This window comes from Saccharomyces kudriavzevii (assembly GCF_947243775.1).
Source record: "Saccharomyces kudriavzevii IFO 1802 strain IFO1802 genome assembly, chromosome: 2".
In the NCBI taxonomy this organism is placed as follows: Eukaryota; Fungi; Ascomycota; class Saccharomycetes; order Saccharomycetales; family Saccharomycetaceae; genus Saccharomyces; species Saccharomyces kudriavzevii.
Genome location: NC_079273.1, coordinates 394,789 through 415,183, shown reverse-complemented (window position 1 = coordinate 415,183; position 20,395 = coordinate 394,789). Strand labels below are relative to the sequence as shown.

Sequence of the window (20,395 nt, the reverse complement as noted above, 5' to 3'; positions counted from 1 at the left end):
AACTTTGTTGTAATTTCCAAGTCAAAGGTAATTGTCTTAAGAATATATTGGAAATGGTTTTCAAACACGGATGACAGTGTTTTCTTTATAACGGTTTTTACTTGAAGATCATTAATGCCTCGTATATCCAAAAGGTCCGAAACCGGGTAGCGAGTTCTATTTTGGTGAAACAATCACTTTCAAATGGATGGAAGCATGCTTAATGGCAGTATTTAATGCAGAGAAGTAAATAAAGCACAAGTGGGTAGTGATTGTGTCTCGATCAGATTGAAATGAGTGTCAAGAACATTGAAGCCAACCAGGCGCACTTGGAAGACGAGAGTGTCCTCACCAATGAATCGAATATAATCAGCACATTCACTAGAAGGATAATAAAGGAAAAAAGCGGTAACTATCAGGTACTAAAAAGGTCTATCGATGGGAAACTAATCTATCCTGAAGCTACTGGTATATCTTCTAACAGAGGTAACAAACTTTTGCAGAAAAGTGAGGTGGTAACAAGAAGAGACTTGAATAATTCTAAGCCCATTATTGAGCAGGCTGTCTTTTATAACGGTTCAGAGCATCGGCTTCTACAAACAAATATCGCAGCCGATAGTAAAGGTAATAGAAGACGTAAAAGGATAAAATTTACCCCCGATATCAACGTCGAGCCAGTCCTGTTTGATAATGAAAAGCCAATCAGTGGGGGAAACGAAGAAGATGATAATATTACCGATGATTACAATGGCGATGAAGGTGAAGATGATCTATCAAAATTGGTGAATGTAAAGGAAATTCTTACCCCAATTCTTTCATTGGGTGAGGTGATAAACCGTAAAACAATTTCAAGGACCTTTTCGAGCCCAATTTTGAAGGACCTGGCGTTACAAATAATATTAATGATCGAAAGGGAACAAATGTCAGTTGTTAGATATTCCCAGTTTTTGGAAGTGTTTTTAGGAGACCATCCAGAACCAATTTATGAATCTAATCTGAACCTTCCATCTTACAATCACAATTTGACTTTGACCGAGGACAGAGGATCGAGTGAGGGGGGTGATGGCGGTTATAAAAATATTGTTAGCGAAGTTAATCTGAACAGTGCCATAACGGCGGAGGATGAATGCACCAATAATGAAACGGAAGAGACTGCAGAAGAAGATCCATTTTTTGCGTTACCGAGATTAAAACAATCCAAGGCGCTACTATCGTTGCTACCATCATCTTCCGGTTCTGCCTCTATTTCAGCGTTGACAGGGGCTGAGCAACAACAATTGAATGATGAAATTGAATCTGCTCGACAGTTGTCGCAAATTGCATTGCAAAGAAATAAAGAATTTATAAGAAACCTACAAAAAATAAGAAAATCAGTAATAAAAGCCAACAGAATAAGAGGCAGAATACTGAATTGGAGTCGGGAGTTCTTAGGCATCTCCGACGATGATATTACTATCCCGGTGGCACTGCGTGTTGTAAAAAGAGGTTTGATCAGTGCGACAACAAACAAAACAACAAATTTCGAAGAAGAAATTGAAAATACCATGGAAGACGGTGTGGCGGATGATAATGAACCCGATGAAGAGGCTAATAGAGTATAAATTGGCGCAAAACATACGAAAATAAAAAATAAAATGGTAGTATATATTTTAGTTAGCATTATTCAGTAATAGTAATATTGTAGAAGGGTTTTGATCTTTTTCCTTTATTATCTCACCAACCATTTGAAGTGCAATCAATGACTTTCACGAAATTTGGATCCGTTTCATTATCGGTCTTGCTTCCATCTTCATTAAAGATTGGAACAACACAATAATGAACGGTATCATCAAACAATTCATCAATGAGGTTCTTCAAGTCCTTACCGGTTTGTTTGAAATCTGGGAAAGCATTAATCTCCAGTAATTTGACCTCATAGTTTGAGTCAATTAAGAAGTCCACACCGTATGTCTCGAATGCGTTTGATAACGGTTGGAAGTTTAATCTATTTACATTCACAGCCGCTAAGAAAACGTCGTTTGTTATGCAATGTATCTGTTCCTTAATATAGGACTTTTTCTCGTCTGGTATTTCCTGTATCGAATCAAATTCCAAAACGGAAGAATCTTTATCCTTCTTCTTGCTCTGCAGGCATGTATTAGTCAAATGGCACTCCAAATCCTTCAAATCTGTTACGGAATATGCATCGGGATCTAGGGGTACAAACGGTTTCGCCGCGAATAACGCTAGCATTCTATCATATACGAAAACTTGCAAATCCCCCCTACAAACAACGTAACACCTTATATGGAACTTTCTATTATCCATGGATGGTAATAGTAATGGGTTTGTTAAATATTCCTGTATAATAAAGTGGCGCAGTTGGGAGATGTTCACTTTGTTATCATCCATGAATTCACCGTTTGCATCATCAATATCGTCGTCATTTCCACTCCCGTCAGCTTCGCTATCTTCGTCATCAAAAGAATCAAAGATGGCTTGTAAGTCTTCGATGGTCTTGAATACCCTAATTCCTTGACCTTTATCGCTCATGCTTGGTTTTACAATCCACCATTTACCTTTGCTTTCATTTTCCAATTCTTGACGTAATTCCCAATTTTCGTCTAATGCATCGTCTAGAAATTCAGCATAATCTAAATCAATAGTAAAGGATTCTAGGTATGCCTTTTTCAAAATTGATTCCGGGTGCTTTGCAGTGTACGTCTGTATAGTGTGCGATAGAAAATGCTTCCTGATTAATGCCTTTCTATATATATAAGAATTCGTGAAATAATTTTTTGGCAGTTCCATTAACTTGTCCATATCTAATTGTTCATAATCACCGTAATGAAAAATTTTCATTTTGTTTTCAGTTTCTCCATTGTCAAATTCTGGTAAGCTTGTTATTATTTCTATTTTTGGCAAGTATTTTTTTAATGCACGAGTTAGGGGTTTATATATATATTCCAATGGATCAATGCTCACCACCAAAAGGTTGCTAGTCTTCGGGGAACTATCTTTTTTCCTACCCAATTTCAGTTCTCCAAGTAGGTGATTAACACCCTTGAACGTAGCTTTCATCGGCGTAACGCTGATCATTCCGGATTCAATGACTTCGGCATCGGTTAAAACAGTACTATCCTTGTATTCGTTCATATAGTGAAGGGAATCCTTATGAGCACCAAATCTAGGTGCCCAGTTAAAGGAAATTGAAGAGGATTCGTTACCATCTTCAATCTCAGCAAAGTTGTTTTCCAAGTTGATATGAGGCCCGTTGAATATTGGGACCCATCTATTTTCCCAGATTGGTGCATAGAAGACCTTTGTATCATCATTTAAAGTCTCCATCAAAGGAATATTGATACTATATAAATCCGTTTTTGCGTCCCAGTTGTTCACAAGGTGTTCGATAACATCTAAGGATCTCTTAGAGGCTTTTTCCATTAACACAGGAGAAATATCTTTCAATCCGTTGAAGTAAGCCCATGATATAGCGATAGCCCTTGTATTACCAGTGATAACGGATTCCATCGCGCCTCCCACAGTACCAGAAGATGTAATATAAGCTGCAGAAGTATTTCTACCAACATTTGGGCCTGACAGCACTAGATCGAAACAATCGTTCGACAATAGATGTAACCCAATGTTTGTGCACGATGCTGGAGTTCCATCTATCAACACCCACTCAATTGCATCTTTTGGAATTTCGGCATTCAGAACGTAAGGCAATTTGGAGTTCCCTGACTTAATTTGCGGTTGGATGAATGGACCCCAAAAAGTATTGTCCTCGGAGTCGACTCTTGAATATATAAACTGAGCAGTCAGATTCTTACCAGCAAGATGGGCCTTACCGACCCATGATTTCTGAATATGTGGTACACAAACCGTAATTTCCCAGTCAGGATAGTTTTTCTTGATATGCTGAATAAAGGGCCTGATGTATGGCGAGAATTGATCGCTCAAGGGGCCATCATCGTTAGTTATTAAAACACGCATTTTTGAAGTCACCTTGATTGTATCCAAATTAAAAAGGTCAGAATATAAGTTAAAGCAGAAACATTCTACGCAATTGCTCAACGATAAACCCGATGCTCCTTCTTTATTCCATCACCCATTTTTTTTTCCAACACCTATGTGAAAAACGAAAAAAAAAAAAAAGGGAAATCGAAAACACTCATCGAGTGATAATAGAAAGACATGATATTCTCTTCCCTTTTTCGTTGACAAATTTTTGGTTGACGAATTTGGCTGATTATACTATCACGCACACTGGCTAGCGTGAACCAGCTCTATTTTTTTTACTTATGCGATCGATAGATTATCAAGTGTTGATATTAGCCAAGTATCGTAAGCTCAGTGTTAATTACAAGAGAGCGTGACCCAATTTTGTTGCCGATCCGCTGTTTCTAACTACCGCTACAATTGCAACCTACGCATTTTGTCTATTTAGCAACAAAATTTTATATGCTTCATGAACGTTTTGGCCTGATGTCAATCATATGCTCATGCCAATAGTGGCATGTCGTTACATTATGCTCATAGGCTATTAACGTTTGAGGGTTTTGGAGTGGTTGCTTTCAACAAGAATGCGCAGAATATGTCAATGTCTTCGCAATTCCTTCCATTTGCGTTGCTAGATAGAGCTTTTTTTCTTGTATGCATGTGTAGATATATATTAAATTAGCACGTTTTTCACATAGACTGCTACTATTCATATGCCGAAAACAGTAAAAGAGAGGACTTGAACAGGCACATCCCTAAACGAAGCAACACAACCTTGGCATTCACACGTGGGTCACAAACAGGCGAAATAGATGATTCCTGTCCCTGTTTTCGGAGATATCCCACATGCCAGATTATCAAATTGGTCGCATTACTAGGCAAGATGTACCCATTTGGGATAGGTAAACAACTTCGAATGTTGGAGAAAACATATATAAGCGCTCACGTTTGTTGGGTTAGTCCCAAGTTTACAATGGATCTTGCAGGAAAAAGAGAACAACAAATAGAACAAGGACAAATCCGGTATTACTAATGTTCAAGTCAGTTATTTACTCAATTCTAGCCGCTTCTCTGGTTAACGCAGGTACCATTCCGTTAGGAAAGTTATCCGACATAGACAAGATCGGTACCCAAAAAGACATCTTCCCATTCTTGGGTGGTGCTGGGCCATACTACTCTTTTCCTGGTGATTATGGTATTTCTCGTGACTTGCCTGAAGGTTGTGAAATGAAACAGGTTCAAATGGTTGGTAGACATGGTGAGAGATATCCAACTGTTAGCAAAGCTAAGACAATCATGAAAACATGGTATAAGTTGACTAACTACACTCGCCAATTCAACGGCTCATTGTCTTTCTTGAACGATGACTACGAATTTTTCATCCGTCACGACAGCGATTTGGAAAATGAAACCACGTTTGCCAATTCAGATGATGTTTTAAACCCATATACTGGTGAGATGAATGCTAAGAGACATTCCCGTGACTTCTTGGCGCAATACGGTTACATGCTCGAAAACCAGACCAGTTTTGCTGTTTTCACCTCTAACTCTAAGAGATGTCATGACACCGCTCAATATTTCATTGATGGTTTAGGTGACCAATTCAATATCTCCTTGCAAACTGTTAGCGAAGCCATGTCTGCCGGTGCCAACACCTTGAGTGCTTGTAACTCATGTCCTGCTTGGGACTATAATGTCAACGATGACATTTTGGACAAATATGACACCACCTACTTGGGCGACATTGCCAAGAGATTAAACAAGGAAAACAAGGGTTTGAACTTGACCTCAACTGACTCTGATACTTTGTTTGCATGGTGTGCTTACGAATTGAATGCTAGAGGTTACAGTGATGTCTGCGATATCTTTACCAAAGACGAATTGGTCCGTTACTCTTACGGCCAAGATTTGGAAACTTTTTACCAGCAAGGTCCAGGTTATGACATAATTAAGTCCGTCGGTTCTAACCTGTTCAATGCTTCAGTGAAATTGTTGAAGCAAAGTGAAATTCAAGATCAAAACGTTTGGTTGAGTTTCACCCACGACACCGATATTTTGAACTATTTGACCACCGCTGGTATAATCGACGACAAAAACAACTTGACCGCTGACTACGTCCCATTCATTGACAACACTTTCCACAGATCCTGGTACGTTCCTCAAGGTGCCCGTGTTTACACCGAAAAGTTCCAATGTTCTAACGGTACCTACGTCAGATACGCCATCAACGACGCCGTCGTACCAATTGAAACCTGTTCCACTGGTCCAGGGTTCTCTTGTGAGGTTAACGACTTCTACGACTACGCTGAAAAGAGAGTGGCCGGTACTGACTTCCTAAATGTTTGTAACGTCAGTAGCGTCAGTAACTCCACGGAATTGACCTTCTTCTGGGACTGGAACACCACTCACTACAATGCCAGTTTACTAAGACAGTAGTTTGTTTAACTAAATATTTCCAGAAACTAAATAAATACCCAACTTTTTATCTTAATTTTGCCGGAAGTTCGAAATTGGCACGACCACCCGAAATAGGTAAACGAATGGTTCAGGCCCCTGTCATCGGGCAGCAACCATATATTATATCATCACATCAGTCGCCGCATAGGCACCTTTAATCTGTAGAACAAAACCTTAACCGCATATGCCGTGTAAGGGAAACCCAAAGAACTTGCATCGCAAAAATAAAAAAAGCAGCAATGAAAAAGAATGAAAAAGAAACTTAGTCAAGAATACCCTTTTAGGAAAAAGTAAACAGTTATGAATGGCCAGGTAAAACATATATAAGTGCATATATTTGTCTAGTGAAGCTCAGATTGGTCTTGATTGCTGTAGGGGAAATTATAACAGTAAAACAAGGGCCTTTGAAACTACTGATGTTTAAGTCTGTTGTCTATTCTGTTTTAGCCGCTGCTTTAGTTAATGCAGGTACCATTCCGCTAGGAAAATTGGCCGACGTTGCCAAGATCGGTACCCAAGAGGATATCTTCCCATTTTTGGGTGGTGCCGGGCCATATTTCTCTTTCCCTGGTGATTATGGTATTTCTCGTGACTTGCCTGAAGGTTGTGAAATGAAGCAACTACATATGCTTGCCAGACACGGTGAAAGATACCCTACCTACAGTAAGGGCGCTACCATCACGAAAACATGGTATAAGTTGAGCAACTACACTCGCCAATTCAACGGCTCATTGTCTTTCTTGAATGACGACTACGAATTTTTCATCCGTGACAACGATGATTTGGAAATGGAAACCACAATGGCCAACTCAAATGACGTTCTGAACCCATATACTGGTGAAATGGATGCTAAGAGACATGCTCGTGAATTCTTGGCACAGTACGGTTACATGTTCGAAAACCAAACTAGTTTTCCCATTTTTGCCGCTAGTTCTGAAAGAGTTCACGACACCGCTCAATATTTCATTGACGGTTTAGGTGATCAATTCAATATCTCCTTGCAAACTGTTAGCGAAGCGATGTCTGCCGGTGCCAACACCTTGAGCGCTGGTAATGCATGCCCAGGTTGGGACGAAGATGCCAACGATGACATTTTGGACAAATATGACACCACCTATTTGGGCGATATTGCCAAGAGATTGAATAAAGAAAACAAGGGTTTGAATTTGACTTCATCCGATGCCAACACTCTGTTTGCGTGGTGTGCATACGAATTGAACGCTAGAGGTTACAGTGATGTCTGCGATATCTTTACCAGAGACGAATTGGTCCATTACTCTTATGGTCAGGATCTGACTTCATTCTACCAGGATGGACCAGGTTATGATATGATTAGATCCGTCGGTGCTAACTTGTTTAACGCTACTTTGAAATTGTTAAAGCAAAGTGAAATTCAAGACCAAAAGGTTTGGTTGAGTTTCACCCACGATACCGACATCTTGAACTATTTGACCACTATTGGTATAATTGACGACAAGAACAATTTGACCGCTGACTACGTTCCATTCATGGACAACACTTTCCACAAGTCTTGGTATGTTCCTCAAGGTGCCCGTGTTTACACCGAAAAGTTCCAATGTTCTAACAGTACCTACGTCAGATACGCCATCAACGACGCCGTCGTGCCAATTGAAACCTGTTCCACTGGTCCAGGATTCTCTTGTGAGGTTAACGACTTCTACGACTACGCTGAAAAGAGAGTGGCCGGTACTGACTTCCTAAAGGTTTGTAACGTCAGTAGCGTCAGTAACGTCACCGAATTGACCTTCTACTGGGACTGGCATACCACTCACTACAATGACACTTTATTAAAACAATAGATTGTATAATTACATAATACTGCAGATAAAATACCCATATCATTTTTATATTCTCTTCTTGTTCCTCCCAGGGTAACCAAAATCCAATTTATGCAGCGCCAAAAAAAAATGGCTAAATAAACCCATCAAGACTGACGGTGGTTTACTACCAAAATAACACTGTAAGTTCCGGCGTACAACTGAAGCAGATCAACAAGAGGATGTCGTTATTTCTGAATAGTCTGAGAGGTAACCAGGAGGTGTCTCAGGAGAAGTTAGACGTGGCAGGAGTGCAATTCGACGCGATGTGTTCTACTTTTAACACCATCCTCAGAACGTGTCTTGAAAAGTGTATCCCGCACGAGGGCTACAGCGAGCCCGACCTTGCGAAGGGGGAACAGTGCTGCATAGATAGATGTGTGGCAAAGATGCACTACAGCAACCGCCTCATCGGCGGGTTTGTACAGACACGAGGGTTCGGGCCGGAGAATCAACTACGACATTACTCCCGATTTCTGTCCAAGAAAACGACCGGTGAGCCCAAAGACTAGCTGGAAGTAGGAGGACTGCCTGTATAGAAATATAACCTGTGTATAGTTAAGAATAATCATCCGAACCTGTTACCCGCACGCATATCACGTGCGCTGCTCTCACCCGTTTTGGGTAGTGTTTTTTTGGTTTTTTTTGGGTGGCGCGGCAACTATAAAGCACAGCAAAGTGAGGTTGTGAGGGCAATAGTGGGAATTACAGTATGCGAGACAGCCCCCAACACTAAGCAGAAAAACGACTTTTTCGCAAAGTATGTAAGGCGCTGGGTGAGCCCACCGGAAATGATGGGCTTGACAAGATCACACAGATTGACACAGCTAGGACAGGATGCAGCTAAAGGCCGTTCTGGTCCTCATTAAACGTTGGGGTGGGGGTAAGAGACTCATTAGAACACTGTGATGATAAGGATTGTGGGGGCAAGAGAGTATATTACCCCATCACAGCTCAGTGATAGCAGAATAGCCGCCCATGGCGGCATGCTTGAATTTGAGACTGTGTGTCCGACTTTTTACCGCAGTATTCTCAAGCTAGGCCACCTTTCTCCCCTCCCCCTACCTCTGTTTATCGCAACACACGGCAAGAGTACTAACTGATTAGCTTAGACCTTTAACATATACAACCACCGCTATGGCCGCAACTAAGGAACCAAAACAACCAAAGCAAACAAAGGAACCAAAGAAAAGAACCACCAGGAGAAAGAAGGATCCCAACGCCCCAAAGAGAGGTTTGTCGGCCTACATGTTCTTCGCCAACGAAAATAGAGATATCGTCCGTTCTGAGAACCCTGACGTAACCTTTGGCCAAGTGGGCAGAATATTGGGTGAAAAATGGAAGGCTCTAACCGCGGAGGATAAGCAACCTTACGAATCCAAGGCTCAAGCTGACAAGAAGAGATATGAGTCCGAAAAGGAATTGTATAATGCTACACGCGCCTGATCAATAAGGCATTCTCCTTTTTTTTACTTTTCTCCAACACACGTTGGCTTATATGTTATTATATTATCATTATTATTGTACTTATATATCCTTCTTCTCTCTTATGTATTCTCTCTTCCTTCCCCTTTTCTCACTGTGTATGCTGATTTCTAATATGTCATTATTCTTTCGCATTTTTCTGCTTTGTCCAGAAAGCGGGACGCGAAACGCGTAACACTTTTTTTTTCTACTTCGCAATTCATGGCTTCCGTGCTTTCTCTCCTCTACTACATAATTCTTTATATAAGAAACTTTTCTGGTTTAGCCTTCTTTCCTTTCTTCTTGCCATTTCCCCATTCTTCTTTTACTAGCACTAGTCAGCAACCATAGAAATACACAGCATAAAGATAAAAAAATGTTAGAAGCCAAGTTCGAAGAAGCATCCCTTTTCAAAAGAATCATTGATGGTTTCAAGGACTGTGTCCAACTGGTCAATTTCCAATGCAAGGAAGACGGCATCATCGCTCAAGCTGTCGATGACTCAAGAGTTTTGTTGGTGTCCTTGGAAATCGGTGTCGAAGCCTTCCAAGAGTATAGATGTGACCATCCTGTTACACTAGGTATGGATTTAACTTCTTTAAGTAAGATCCTACGCTGTGGTAACAATACTGATACTTTAACCCTGATTGCTGATAACACACCGGACTCTATCATTTTACTATTCGAAGATACTAAAAAGGATCGTATAGCCGAATATTCTTTGAAGTTAATGGATATTGATGCAGATTTTTTAAAAATTGAAGAATTACAATACGACTCCACTCTGTCCTTACCATCTTCTGAGTTCTCTAAAATCGTTCGTGATTTGTCACAACTTAGCGATTCCATTAATATCATGGTCACTAAAGAAACAATCAAATTCGTAGCAGATGGTGATATAGGATCAGGTTCCGTCATAATAAAACCATTTGTGGACATGGAACACCCTGAAACAAGTATCAAACTAGAAATGGACCAGCCTGTGGACTTGACGTTCGGCGCCAAGTACTTGTTGGATATCATCAAAGGTTCTTCTCTTTCCGACAGAGTCGGCATTAGACTATCTAGCGAAGCTCCAGCTTTGTTCCAATTTGATTTAAAGAGTGGGTTCCTACAATTCTTCTTGGCTCCTAAATTCAACGACGAGGAATAAATGTAAAAATATTAATATAGTTGTATACTAAAAAATAATGAAAAACAATAAGATAGTAAGGCTAGTTTCTAACGAGAAAAAAAAAGGTTTAAATATGTCAACAGAAAATGCGTTAGTTATCAGCTTTTTTGTAGCATTCACAGTACTTATAATGTATATTTATATATCAATCTAAGGAGCACATGACTTTTGCTATAAATCCTTCCAAGTGGAAGATCGCCTTGTTTCCAAGCGATAGCCTCTCGTCAAAAACACTTGAATATTCAATAATCGACGATTTGTTTCCGGTGTTCAAGGTTTCCACATCCAGTAAAGCGAACGTTATTTCCTTCAAGATGACGTTTGCAGGTATACAATGAGCTAGCAAGTCGTACAGAACGGCTCTGCATTCAATTAAAGAATTAACAGATCTCTCTTTCACGATTTTCCTCGTTAGTTTTTGGATCACGATAAGCCAGTCCGCCTTTATTATAGGACTACTGCTTTTCAGTGTCATTTCATTATTCAATGCCATAGATTCAAGCATCAACAGCGAGATTCGAAGATTGCCATTTGATTCCCGGGCTATCTTTTGTAAAATATCTTTTGTTTCCAGGTTTATTCTTTCATTCGTTACTACATCTGACAGAATCTTGGAAATTTCGTTGTCACTTGGTGTGGGGCAACGAATCAGTAGACAACGTGATTTGATGGGAGCAATTATAGGGGACATTGAATCGCAGATCATGATCAATCTAATGTTCTTGGAGTATTTTTCCATGGTACGCCTTAAGGCTGCTTGAGCATCTTTTGTTAAAGAGTTTGCCTCGTTAATTATAACACATTTATATCTGTGAGCCAATCCATCCTTAGAATCTTGGAAGTCCACTTGCTCCATTTGTGCCACTTCCTTCAGTAGTTCCTGAATGACAATTCTATCATTATTACCCATATCGCTTGGTGTGATCTCTAAATGATATGGCGAACTGACCACATTCAATTCTAATTTCCTGTTCGAGGAAGTGACGAACTGTCTAACGTCAATCTTTAGCCTGTAAACTCCTGCTCCAAATATAGACTCCAATAGCGCCATACAACGTGTCTTTTTACCTGTGCCATTCGGTCCATATAGTAGTAGATGAGGTAAATCACGAGGTTGATCAGCTAGCGATTTCAAGAAATTTGTCAATTCGTCATTATGTGAAAGTGCATTCAACGACTTAGGTCTATATTTATCTACCCACAACGACATTATTCGTACCTCGCTAAGCTGTTGGTCTTTCTTGAACCATCATTCTAATGAAAAGGCTCATTTTATGTATGTTCAAAAGAACGAAAAAAATCGCGTTAAAATATTCAAGAGACCAACACCGCAGTGCTTCTAGGAAAGATTTCTCAAGACAAAATATATACAGCATCAGCACGCTCCATGTTCTAATGTACTCTTTTATATGAGCGCCGGGAAACTGCCTAGATTTTGGATTTCCTGTCTTACGAAGTAAGCACACTTCTTTGTAGATTATTCGTCTCCTTGAGATTCCTCTTGACATTTTTCACCCTGCGAGAATCTTTTCATTTTTCCCACCAGAGACGAAACAAACAAAGGTACTTTTTTTATCTGTTTTTTTTTTTGGTTTTCAAGGTAGATTTCACTACCAAACCGCCGTAAGACACTCTAAAAGACTTGTGATAAAATATCTACTGCTTACATTCTTTAATTGAAAAAATCGTGGGTCTCTTTTCGCAAATACTATTGTGTTCTTTGAAAATATCCCTTTTTCTCCATTGCTGCCATCTCAATAAGGGAAGTTAGAAACAGGGGGCTTGAAAAGACATTTGGACGTTCGCTTTTATATCCGCTACTGCTAACATTAATCTTTTTTAAGATTATTATTATTTTCGGTTGGTATATCAAGATTTGTCAAGCACATTTAAAAAAAAAAACAAGAATTGCACGTTGAGCATATTATGTCGCAGACAATTACAGCTTTGGACCCAAACTGTGTTATCGTGTTCAATAGGACTTCCAGTGCGAGCGAAAAAAGTTTACGTGTGGAATTCAAACGTTTACATATTCATTCGATTATTGAACCTGGCCATGACTTGAAGACGAGTTATGCGTTCATTAGAATCCATCAAGATAATGCAAAGCTGCTGTTCTCATTTTTGCAAAACTTGGACTTCATTGAATCCATCATACCATACCATGATGCAGAACTGTCCGATGATTTGCAGAAAGTGGTTTCTAAAAGTAAAACAAAAATTTTGGAGACTCCAAAACAGTACGAGCTGTATAACTTATCGAACTTGACCAATAATCCCAAGCAATCCCTATATTTTGCATTTTTACAAAACTATATAAAATGGTTGATTCCATTCTCCTTTTTCGGATTATCGATTAGATTCTTATCAAATTTCGCATATGAGTTCAACTCCACGTACTCGCTATTTACCATTTTATGGACTCTGTCATTTGCAACCTTTTGGCTTTACAAGTATGAACCATTTTGGTCCGATAGATTGAGCAAATATTCCTCATTCTCCACCGTTGAATTTCTTCATGATAAACGAAAATCTCAGAAAAATGCTGCCTCAATTATCATGCTGAAAAAATGCTCTTTTATTCCAGTGGCTTTGTTCTTTAGTTTCGTACTGTTATCATTCCAGTTATATTGTTTTGCATTGGAAATTTTTATCAAGCAAATCTACAATGGTCCAATGGTATCTGTTTTGTCATTCTTACCCACCGTACTAATTTGCACGTTTACTCCAGTTCTAACAATAGTTTACAATAAATATTTTGTGGAGCCTATGACAAAGTGGGAAAATCACAACAGCGTTATAAGTGCAAAGAAATCTAAGGAGGCTAAAAATTTTGTCATTATCTTTTTATCCAGTTATGTCCCGTTATTGATTACTCTTTTTCTCTATCTGCCAATGGGACATCTGCTAACGGCTGAAATAAGAGCCAAGGCTTTCAATGCCTTCTCGGTCTTAGCCCGTTTACCTACCCACGATTCAGATTTTGTTATTGATACGAGGCGCTACAAAGATCAATTTTTTTACTTTATTGTCATCAACCAGGTAATTCAATTCAGCATGGAAAATTTTGTTCCAAGCCTTATCAACATTGCCCAGCAAAAAATCAAAGGACCAAATCCTGAGTTTGTTAAAGCCAAGAATATGATCAGTGAAGACCAACTTAATTCATCAGATATGGAAATTTGGTCAAAGGTCAAATCATATGAGACAGATCCATGGGGAGCCACGTTCGATTTGGATGCGAATTTTAAAAAGCTTCTATTGCAATTCGGTTATCTTGTTATGTTTTCTACCATTTGGCCGCTGGCTCCGTTCATCTGTTTAATAGTCAATTTGATAGTTTATCAAGTCGATCTTAGAAAGGCTGTTCTTCACAGTAAGCCGGAGTATTTCGCATTCCCAATCTACGAGAAGCCGTCCTCTGCTTCTGTTACCAAAAGATTGACGGTTGGTCTATGGAATTCTGTCCTGGTTATTTTCGCGATCTTAGGTTCTGTCATCACCGCCACTTTGACCTATATGTACCAGAACTGTAACTTACCAAACGTCGGCGTCCATAATTCTATTTATATGAATAAGCTTTGGTTCCTGGCAAATCCAATAAACCACTCATGGATTAGTATTGTATTATATGCCGTTTTTATTGAACATGTCAGCGTTGCTGTTTTTTTCCTCTTCTCGAATATTTTGAAATCATCTCGTGATGATATTCCAAGCGGTATTGTGCCAACGGATGTAACAAATGTGGAACAAACATCAAAACAAAAAGCTTTTGAAAAAATCCCCGCTACTAATTTCATCTCTAATAACGAGCATGAACTGATTCAAAGAAAAAGGTCTACCAAGGATACACTACCCCATGAAATCAATGAGAAGTCACCTACTTCTATCGCCAATGGTGTTGAAACGCAAGACATCACACAATCCAAAACTGAACCATTATCCTCTTCCCCAGCCTCGCAGAAACCATCGTCATTCTCTTCTTCAGGTGCCGGAGACAGTGAGATCGACTCCGTCGACAACAACGTTGCCGAATGCACCGGAGAAAAGCCAGTGGCCACAGAGATGAATGATAAAAGAAACTCTTTGATTAAAGTGGTCACTGCCGGATCATATGGGGTTGCAGGTGCCACTCTACCTGAAACAATTCCAACTTCCAAGAACTACTACCAAAGATTCGACGAAGATGGTAAGTCCACCAGAGACGTGAAATCCAGTGCAGACGCTTCGGGCGTCGCCGATATCAGTACTGCAGACGCTGGAAGCAAATCTTTGACGAATAGCAACCCTCCCGACGCACTCAACGGAAAAATTGACCAAATACCCAAGATTGCTGTTACAGGTGGTAAAGACAACGGCAACACTAAGGTCCAAAACGACGCTGCCCCCAAGAATCCAGTAAACAAAGATGCCAACATCAAGCCTGTCATCAATGCAGGCGCTAATGATGTTCAATCGAAAGTTTCAGCGGCTACAGGGCAAGCAAAGACTGAAATAAGTAATAAAAACGGCCCAGCAAGATCAATTTCCACGAAGGAAACGAAAGAATCTGCAAGATCGTCGAATAAAAATAATAGTACTGATGCAACCCAACACCAACACCACCACCATCATCATCATCGCCGTGATGCAGGAGTGAAGAATGTCACGAACAATTCCAAGGCAACCGAATCTTCTTCCTCTTCATCAACAACGAAAGAAAAACCAAAACATAAAAAGGGGCTATTGCATAAGTTGAAGAAAAGGCTGTAAAAAGCAAGCTGAACACTATTTAGACTCTATTTTTCTACAGTACAGTGACACTAAACTAATATGTATTCTTTTTATTTTCAGGTGTATACTTTATGTTTATCTCTAACGTATGAGAACAACTGTAGTTCAACTTATACACAACGCGCCAACATTTTTTGCCGCAGGTCCCTCTCCAGGTAGGCCTTTAGTGAGTAAAAATAGCAAGATTTTGTTTCCGCGGTCCCCTGCCACTTAAAGGGTCAGCTTGAAATTAGATTCATCACGTATGTAATCACAGCATCGAATAGAAGGAGGGCAAGAGGGGTGGGGCGTAGAACGACAAGCAACCGCTGTTTTCCTTATTTTGTTTCTTTTTGGCTGTTGAGGCTTCTATCAGGGGTCCATTTTAAGAATAAAAGGAGAGAGGCTGAAAATTTGGTGGCGGCAAAAAAGTCTGGACCGGTCCAATTTCTAGGGGTGAAATAGACGTAAAGATCTCGATGTAGATCTATAAACGGAGGAAAGAAAAAGTGATCCGGTTTTCTATGGAAGAGATCGGAAGAAGAGACCCAAAGGTCGTCATCATGTAGAAGATGTACTTGTGCGGACAGAACATTCCGTGGCATGTGAAATTCTCTTTAGAAGAAAGAGATCCTGTAACCTACTCAGGTCTCGTCGGATGGGCTGCAAATCGAACCATAGCAAAACGATAGGGGCTAATCCAGCGCCATAATTATTGTCACTAAATCTTGCTCTTGTTGAACAATTATTCCAACTTCTGACCACGGGCAGTTACGTCAGTGGCACACCTTATCCATCTTCCTTTTTTCCCTCTTTTTTGACCCGCATTTCATTTCGCGGTTTTTTTTTCTTGATTTTGACCCCCATTAATAATCTGATCTGGACTTTTTTTGGGCAAGAAGTAGTTATCACCGGATCATCTCGTTTCTATAAAAGGGTCATTTGAACTGGCGGTTCTTTTTTTTAAAACGGAAGACGGTTCGCTCTCCTCTCGACAAAGAACAAAGTCACAGAATATCACGCCGAATTACACTATGTCATCTGCCCTATACAAACAAAACACAAATTTTACTCATTCCACGGGTTCCTTTTTGCAAAGTGCACCTGTTGAGTTGACCACAGTAAGTGGATATCAAGAGTTTCTGAAAAAGCAACAGAAGAAAAACAACGAAATTCAAACAGTATTAAGCGAAGATAAATCGCACGGTTATGTGCTGAAGGACGGTGAAGTCATTGCTAATATCATTGGTGAGGCTAAAGACTACCTCTTGGAGCTGGCCGGCCAAGCCTGAATGAATGAGAGAGCGCTCACACCATATAAACTTACGCCATACACGGTTTGATTTGCATCTCTTTTTTGCTGGCCGCAGTTTTTTTCTTTACTATTGCTTATGAATCTAACACGTCCTACAGAAAGGAAAAAAGAAGGCGAGATTTATGGGGTTCATAAGGCTTTTTTTAACACTTAACTTCACTGACAGAAGAGAATAAAATAAGATAAAGAATGATTTTCTCTATAAAGTTCTTATGGAGACCCTCTTCCTCCTCCATTGCGAGGCTTGTCATTGCTTTAACATATCCCTCCACTTTTGATGTTTTCGTTCTCAAGAATCATATACAAAACTTAAACAAATATTCTAGATATGTAAATTTACAGGCTGGTAGATAGTTCGTATACGTATATTATTTTCTACAATTACGTTTGTCTTCGCACCCGCGCAGTTTGCAATTGCTCTTTCTTTCATAGTTGAAGAGATTTCATGCCAAAACATGCCGCGGAGCTGAGAATCACAGGATTGAAGAGCCTGACGAACTTTTATGGACGGATGCAAATAATGCTCACTACGTTAGCCTTCGTTTGTGCTGATTCATTTTGTGGAGGAGTGGCGGGGGAGAAAACGATCACAGGTGGGAAAGGGTCCGTCCTTCTACAGTATGATCAGGGCAGGGGCGGCGCTCAGCTTAATGCGCGCTGCGGTGCGCTCGTTATGCAAGGCACTACTCATTTTCTACGCAGCCGACTAAGGGGGCCTGGCATACGCATATTTACTTTTTACATACCTTGTACAATCTTCAAATAGGTAAGAATGCAGGCTACCGCCTAAATAAAAAAAGACAGGTTTTTCGTTCATCCTTTCTTGCAGTTTTCTTTCTTAAATTAGGAGCCGTTGCAAAAAAAAAGTCCAAATTTGAGCAAACTTGGCATTGCATAGGTACATAATGTCTTCTTCATCTCTAAAAACCAGAGACTCTGCCGAAACTTCTGGTGAACATATCTCTCACTCCGCGAGAGTTCTTCTCTCTTTGTTAGAGGCGGAAATCTTGGTAGGCAAAGAGGAAGATGACACAATGACTACATTTCTCAAGGGGGTCGAGACACAAAAAAATGTTAAATTGGCATTGTCCGAAATTAAAGAAGGCTGCTCTGATAGAATCCTGCTTATCCAAAGTGAGGATGCCAAAACTGTTAGTGAAACTCTCAAAAAGATCTTGGAAAGTTTCACTGGCGATGATGAGGTAATGTTAAAATTGTTACAACAGGAACATAAATTCCATTTTCTGAAAATTCTTTTACCCTCACCAACTGAACTGGATTTCGAAAATGTCACGAACAAAAATCAAGTTACTACAACTAGATTGCTTTTTTCGAATTCAGCAATCTCGGCAATAATTGGAAAGAATGGTGCGGTTATCAAAAAACTTATGCATGAAAATGACCTCAGGATACTCGCCTCGAAGCATTATTTACCAGATAGTGAAGATCGTGTACTAGAACTCCAAGGGTTACCATCCGCCATAGGAAATGCTTGGTTACAGATTTCCCAGTTAAATATGGAACCGAGGTCGGAAAACCCTTTTTCGGAAAGAAAGTATTCTCCGCATCTTGCTAAAGCCCTAAGAGGATCCGCTGATAGAGCAGCGGAGTTTAGATCTACTGTTATGATTCCGGAAGAATTCGTCGGAGCCCTTGTCGGCAGAGGTGGTAATAGAATTGCAAATTTAAGAAAGTATACAAAAACCAAGATATTGATAGAAAGCCAAGACAGTGCAAAGGAGACGTCTTCTCAAAAAAGAACTTTTGTCATTGTGGGAAATTTGGAAAGAAATGTCCAGATCGCTGAAAAAATGCTATTTAGCAATCTGGAAACTGAAAGGGGAAGACGTAAAGCTGATTCTTATGGAAAGCCACCGGAAAATAGCAGTTGATTTACGTATTTGTATAATATTGTTCTCTATAACAAGAAATAAAAGAAGATTAATACGTGTGGTTTCTTTCATATTCTTTCTATAAACAGGTCAGCGGTTAAAAATTAAGATTCGATAAAAAAAAGGGGGGAGTAGATGAGCTAAGGAAAAAAAAAAAGCTTATTCTACTTAAAGGATCATTTGAATTTCTTACCGAACAGTATCATTTGCAACTGGTCATACATGGAGATAACACCTGCGCCCGCAACACTTCTCAGGATATTCGCGCCACAGCCTTTGAATAAGGAACTCACGCCTTCAGCTGCCACGATCTTTCTGAGACAATCCGTGGCTCCATTATATTTGACAGCCTGACCTGAAGTCATCATCATTCTTCTTCTAACTGTGTCCAATGGGTAGGAACATGTTGAAGCCCCTGTAGTAACAGCCCAACCTAGTAAAAACGATGCCAAAAATGAGCCTTCTAACGAGCCCGTTAACAAAAGCGGCTTGAGTGAATCAAACATACCGAAATATAACCCTCTATAAACTACAATACCGATTACTGATGGCATGAATCCTCTGTATAGTCCCGCAATACCATCCGATTTTAAAGTCTTCTTATAAACATCAACTAACCCATTGAATTGACGAGTACTACCCTTTTTTGAAGACTTAGCATCGGCGGCCAATCTTGTTCTGGCAAAATCTAGGGAATAAACAAACAGTAACGAAAGAGCACCTGCAGCACCACCAGAGGCCAGATTACCTGCGAACCATTTCCCATAGCCTTCCTCTTTTTTGAAACCAAACATCAGTTTGATTTTATCCTTAAAGGCAAAGTTTAAAGCTTGAGTTGGAAAATAACGAATAACATTAGCGGTATTCCCCCTCCAAAACGAGATCAGACCTTCCTGTTTAGCAGTTCTCTTAAAGCACTCCACAATGCCGGAGTACTTCTTCTCCAAAGTACCTTGCTTAATCATCTCGTCTTGATTTTGAATCAAGATCTTGACCCTTTCAATGGGTGAGGCAGCTGTCTTCGCGATTGCCGCACTGACACCACCCATCAAGAAATTAACAATAAAGCTCGACTCTTGTTGCTTAGCGTTGTTACTCATTGTTCTATAAAACCCTGTATGTTGTTAATTTAACCCTATCCAATTGAGTTCTTCAAATTCTTATACGTGATGTCGCTTATATCTAAAAAACATTTTAAGTGTTTATTATATGCACGCCTGATGAAAGAACAATGGAAAACCCATCTCGAGAAATTTGTCAGTTTATTAGAAGGCAACCAGACACGAAGAAAAGAAAAGAAAAACTTTATTTCAAAATTAGTCAATATTCTAAGGGTAATACTAAAATGAAAACTCTTTCCTCCATTCTAAGCCCATGCACCATACCATCCATACATTTTTTGTTTGCATTTTTTTTAAGAAGACCTGTTTATTTTCGCATAGAATCCGCACTTACAGCTCAACATATTTGTAATGCGTCCTCCGCCTGGAATGAACGCCCTAGCGGGGTAGCGCCCAGTATATTCTTGGTCTCTCCTTTGAGA

The 20,395-nt window shown here is 39.8% G+C and overlaps 12 protein-coding genes across 12 annotated transcripts; 9 read left to right on the top strand and 3 right to left on the bottom strand.

Moving 5' to 3' along the window:
- Window positions 1-272: 272 nt before the first annotated feature.
- Window positions 273-1,580, top strand: RXT2 (Rxt2p; the record flags this gene model as incomplete). The annotated part of the gene is made up of 1 exon (XM_056228925.1): window positions 273-1,580. One exon carries the CDS (start codon window positions 273-275, stop codon window positions 1,578-1,580), a length of 1,308 nt encoding a protein of 435 aa, XP_056086088.1.
- Window positions 1,581-1,692: 112 nt separating this feature from the next.
- Window positions 1,693-3,954, bottom strand: PBY1 (putative tubulin tyrosine ligase; the record flags this gene model as incomplete). Its single annotated transcript, XM_056228914.1, has 1 exon — window positions 1,693-3,954. The coding sequence occupies one exon, from the start codon at window positions 3,952-3,954 to the stop codon at window positions 1,693-1,695; it is 2,262 nt and encodes a 753-aa protein (XP_056086087.1).
- Window positions 3,955-4,992: 1,038 nt separating this feature from the next.
- Window positions 4,993-6,396, top strand: SKDI02G2010 (histidine phosphatase family protein; the record flags this gene model as incomplete). The annotated part of the gene is made up of 1 exon (XM_056228903.1): window positions 4,993-6,396. The coding sequence occupies one exon, from the start codon at window positions 4,993-4,995 to the stop codon at window positions 6,394-6,396; it is 1,404 nt and encodes a 467-aa protein (XP_056086086.1).
- Window positions 6,397-6,833: 437 nt separating this feature from the next.
- Window positions 6,834-8,237, top strand: SKDI02G2000 (histidine phosphatase family protein; the record flags this gene model as incomplete). Its single annotated transcript, XM_056228892.1, has 1 exon — window positions 6,834-8,237. One exon carries the CDS (start codon window positions 6,834-6,836, stop codon window positions 8,235-8,237), a length of 1,404 nt encoding a protein of 467 aa, XP_056086085.1.
- Window positions 8,238-8,437: 200 nt separating this feature from the next.
- On the top strand, window positions 8,438-8,767 carry TIM12 (Tim12p; the record flags this gene model as incomplete). The annotated part of the gene is made up of 1 exon (XM_056228881.1): window positions 8,438-8,767. The coding sequence occupies one exon, from the start codon at window positions 8,438-8,440 to the stop codon at window positions 8,765-8,767; it is 330 nt and encodes a 109-aa protein (XP_056086084.1).
- Window positions 8,768-9,392: 625 nt separating this feature from the next.
- On the top strand, window positions 9,393-9,701 carry NHP6B (high-mobility group nucleosome-binding protein; the record flags this gene model as incomplete). The annotated part of the gene is made up of 1 exon (XM_056228870.1): window positions 9,393-9,701. One exon carries the CDS (start codon window positions 9,393-9,395, stop codon window positions 9,699-9,701), a length of 309 nt encoding a protein of 102 aa, XP_056086083.1.
- A 394-nt stretch (window positions 9,702-10,095) lies between these two features.
- On the top strand, window positions 10,096-10,872 carry POL30 (proliferating cell nuclear antigen; the record flags this gene model as incomplete). Its single annotated transcript, XM_056228859.1, has 1 exon — window positions 10,096-10,872. The coding sequence occupies one exon, from the start codon at window positions 10,096-10,098 to the stop codon at window positions 10,870-10,872; it is 777 nt and encodes a 258-aa protein (XP_056086082.1).
- Window positions 10,873-11,038: 166 nt separating this feature from the next.
- On the bottom strand, window positions 11,039-12,103 carry RFC5 (replication factor C subunit 5; the record flags this gene model as incomplete). Its single annotated transcript, XM_056228848.1, has 1 exon — window positions 11,039-12,103. The coding sequence occupies one exon, from the start codon at window positions 12,101-12,103 to the stop codon at window positions 11,039-11,041; it is 1,065 nt and encodes a 354-aa protein (XP_056086081.1).
- Window positions 12,104-12,819: 716 nt separating this feature from the next.
- Window positions 12,820-15,645, top strand: IST2 (Ist2p; the record flags this gene model as incomplete). Its single annotated transcript, XM_056228837.1, has 1 exon — window positions 12,820-15,645. The coding sequence occupies one exon, from the start codon at window positions 12,820-12,822 to the stop codon at window positions 15,643-15,645; it is 2,826 nt and encodes a 941-aa protein (XP_056086080.1).
- Window positions 15,646-16,679: 1,034 nt separating this feature from the next.
- SKDI02G1930 (uncharacterized protein) lies at window positions 16,680-16,937 on the top strand (the record flags this gene model as incomplete). Its single annotated transcript, XM_056228826.1, has 1 exon — window positions 16,680-16,937. One exon carries the CDS (start codon window positions 16,680-16,682, stop codon window positions 16,935-16,937), a length of 258 nt encoding a protein of 85 aa, XP_056086079.1.
- Window positions 16,938-17,865: 928 nt separating this feature from the next.
- SKDI02G1920 (KH domain-containing protein) lies at window positions 17,866-18,852 on the top strand (the record flags this gene model as incomplete). Its single annotated transcript, XM_056228814.1, has 1 exon — window positions 17,866-18,852. The coding sequence occupies one exon, from the start codon at window positions 17,866-17,868 to the stop codon at window positions 18,850-18,852; it is 987 nt and encodes a 328-aa protein (XP_056086078.1).
- Window positions 18,853-19,028: 176 nt separating this feature from the next.
- AAC3 (ADP/ATP carrier protein AAC3) lies at window positions 19,029-19,952 on the bottom strand (the record flags this gene model as incomplete). The annotated part of the gene is made up of 1 exon (XM_056228803.1): window positions 19,029-19,952. The coding sequence occupies one exon, from the start codon at window positions 19,950-19,952 to the stop codon at window positions 19,029-19,031; it is 924 nt and encodes a 307-aa protein (XP_056086077.1).
- Between the last annotated feature and the right edge of the window lie 443 nt (window positions 19,953-20,395).